Source organism: Lathyrus oleraceus, chromosome 6, assembly GCF_024323335.1.
Source record: "Lathyrus oleraceus cultivar Zhongwan6 chromosome 6, CAAS_Psat_ZW6_1.0, whole genome shotgun sequence".
NCBI classification, from domain to species: domain Eukaryota; kingdom Viridiplantae; phylum Streptophyta; class Magnoliopsida; order Fabales; family Fabaceae; genus Lathyrus; species Lathyrus oleraceus.
In genome coordinates, this window is record NC_066584.1 from 416,105,667 (window position 1) to 416,108,762 (window position 3,096).

The following is a 3,096-nucleotide window of genomic DNA, read 5'->3' on the forward strand; positions in this document are numbered from 1 at the left end:
AAAAACAAATCGTTATCGATCGAGTCGACTATGGATGCTGTTTCTCTCTTGTGTTGTTAGTGATATGAGTTTGGCGTGGTGGTTCTGTCTTGGTGTTGATGCTCATGTCGCTGGAGATCACAATGAATAATGGAAATGAGTTGGAGTTTGTGTGGTTGTTTTTGAAGGAGTGTGTGTCGCTGCCAGAGTTATGATGATGGTGACGGAATCGTCAGAAAATGAAGCGAACTCACCGGAAAGGGTGGTTACTCGGTGTAATGAGGAAATAGGAAATGAGGTTGGTGGTGAGGATGTCGGCGGTGGTTAGTGACGTGTTATAGGTGATCGGCCAGAAGTGTTTTCTTAGTGTTGTATGGAGGTTTGACGTGAAAATAGAGTTAATGGTGGAAAAGTGATGAACAAGATGAAGGTTGTTATGTGTGAATTGGGAAGAGATGAAAGAGGGTGAGTGTCATGCTGCTGTGAAATGAAAAATGGACGGGGAGTTATGTTGAAGGATGAAGTGAAGGAGGGTTTGGATGGTAGTCGAAGGAGGGAGTTTTGGAAACAGTAATGAACAGTAGGCGAATGAAGATGTGTAGATGGTTGTTTCGAGTATAGAAGAGAAAGGTTGAGATGAGGTTGTGTGCGTGAAAATGAAGAGGATTTTGACAGTGAGTTTTGTGTTGGAGTGGGATATGGAAGGTGGTATGATGTGGTATGGAGAGATGGATGTAGTTATGTTTAGATGAAATGATGGTTGAAATTGAAAATGGTGAGAGAGGGTTGTTAGCAACGCAGATTCAAGGCAAGTGGATTGGTTCACCTTCTCCCAAGAAGCTTTTTGTTTTTTCTTATGGTGTATGAAGGGCGGTTGGTGTTCATCAAATGCAAGCTAACTAGTTACTACTATTTATATCCACTACGCCAAAAATGACTTTTAACAGCGCATCTTAGACAGCGCTTTTAAAAGAAAGCGCTGTCTAAGGTTAAAATTAAAATAAAACACGGAAAATGTTCCAAAAAAATAATGAAAGCGCTGTCTAAGGGGGGGTCTTAGACAGCGCTTTCTAAAAGCGCTGTCTAAGACCCCCCCTTAGACAGCGCTTTTAGAAAGCGCTTTTAAATATAGACCTTAGTCAGCGCTTTTGATAAAGCGCTGTCTAAAGTCTTTAAATTAAAAAAAAAATTAAAACCAAAAGCGCTGTCCTCTTTCCCTCTTCATTTTTCCTCTACTCATTCTGCTCCCAATTTACACTTCACTGACACACACACACAAACACCAATTTCCTCCAATCCAATCAACCCTAAAAACCCCATTTTTCTCTAGTGTCGGTGATCCACTTCATTTTCAAACACCATAAAAAAAATCCCAACCAATTCACACCATTGTTGAATCCTTAAAAAAAAACCGCAACAATGTCATCATCAACCAAGCCACCGCACTACGCCACAAGCGGTTTGGTGATAGGTTACGCTCTCTGTTCAAGCTTGTTAGCGATAATCAACAAATACGCCATCATTCAATTCAACTACCCTGGTCTCTTAACCGCTTTACAGTACCTCACTTCAGCTCTCGGCGTTTACCTTTTCGGAAAATTAGGGTTTCTTCATCACGATCCTTTCACCATTCCGATCGCCAAGAAATTCTTCCCTGCCGCACTCGTTTTCTTCCTCGCTATCTTCACCAACACGAATCTACTCCGTCACGCTAACGTTGATACCTTCATTGTTTTCAGATCTCTTACCCCTCTTCTTGTTGCTCTCGCTGATACCGCTTTTCGAGGTCAACCTTCGCCTTCTAACCTTACTTTTTTCTCGCTTGTTGTTATTCTTGCTGGTGCCGTTGGTTATGTTGCTACCGATTCGGGTTTTACTCTTACCGCTTATTCATGGGCTTTTGCTTATTTGGTTACGATTACTACTGAGATGGTTTATATCAAGCATATGGTTATGAGTCTTGGGTTGAATACTTGGGGTTTTGTTCTTTATAACAATGTCTTGTCTTTAATGATTGCTCCTTTCTTTTGGTTTCTAACTGGAGAGAATTTTGAGGTTTCGAATGCGATTAATTCGAGTACCGGGAGTTTGTTTGAGATGAATGCGTTTCTTGCGGTTTCTTTGTCTTGTGTGTTTGGTTTGCTTATTAGTTTCTTTGGATTTGCTGCGAGAAAAGCGGTTTCGGCTACTGCTTTTACGGTTACTGGGGTTGTGAATAAGTTTCTCACGGTGGCTATTAATGTGACGATTTGGGATAAGCATGCTAGTCCTGCTGGTCTGGTTTGTTTGCTTTTTACTATAATTGGGGGAGTTCTTTATCAGCAATCGGTTACTGGGAATTGTTCAATGCTATCAGTATGAAAAAACCCTGTTATTCAAATGATGTGATTCAAACTGTTTGCTGAATTTTATGCAGGAATGTTAAATCTGATCTCTGTACTGAACATGAACATAACATGTGATGTTTTTCATTTTCATAGAAATAGTATCAAAATTCTGCATGTGCTTGATATTATGCTTATAAGTATAAGTAAATGATTACTTCAAGCATTACACACTTGGTTAATGTGATGCAGGAGGATTTTGAGGAGCATGCTGCGAAAGTCAAGACTCTAAAAGAGAGTCCATCAAATGAAAACTTGCTTATCCTTTATGGATTGTACAAGCAAGCCACTCTTGGACCTGTTACCACCGGTGAGTTTTCTTTTATTTAAGAAGTCATTTTCAAATCGATATTTCCACTTTTGAATCCTCACTGTCACCTTCCTGCAATAACGAGTGGAGGGTTAGGGTCGGCACAAGCTTAAGGCCGAACAAACCGTTATAAGTTGAAAACAACTTATGGACATGTCATAAGCTATTTCTATAAGATCTTCTAAACAGTTTCGCTAATGTTTATCGCGGTTGCCATGTCATACACTTATCTGATTGGGATTGTGAATTTTCTTCTCATTGCTTAACCCTGATCATGCACTTCGTAATTTAATTAGTTTATTGATTCTTATAGTAGTTTAAAAATTTCCATTAACTATATATGTTATACCATATCACAGTTAGCATTCTCTATTCTTTTTTTCTTCTATCATAGGATGGTGAAGCTTGTTATCCAAATTTGAA

At 39.4% G+C, this 3,096-nt stretch overlaps 1 protein-coding gene across 1 annotated transcript; it reads left to right on the plus strand.

Moving 5' to 3' along the window:
* Positions 1-1,259: 1,259 nt before the first annotated feature.
* LOC127092704 (GDP-fucose transporter 1-like) lies at positions 1,260-2,683 on the plus strand. The gene has a single exon (XM_051031590.1). It carries the CDS (start codon positions 1,399-1,401, stop codon positions 2,338-2,340), a length of 942 nt encoding a protein of 313 aa, XP_050887547.1. The 5' UTR covers positions 1,260-1,398; the 3' UTR covers positions 2,341-2,683.
* The last annotated feature ends 413 nt before the right edge of the window (positions 2,684-3,096 follow it).

Bases quoted from the DNA above. Each gene is read 5' to 3' on its own strand.
- LOC127092704 (XM_051031590.1), top strand. From the start codon at position 1,399: ATGTCATCATCAACCAAGCCACCGCACTACGCCACAAGCGGTTTGGTG.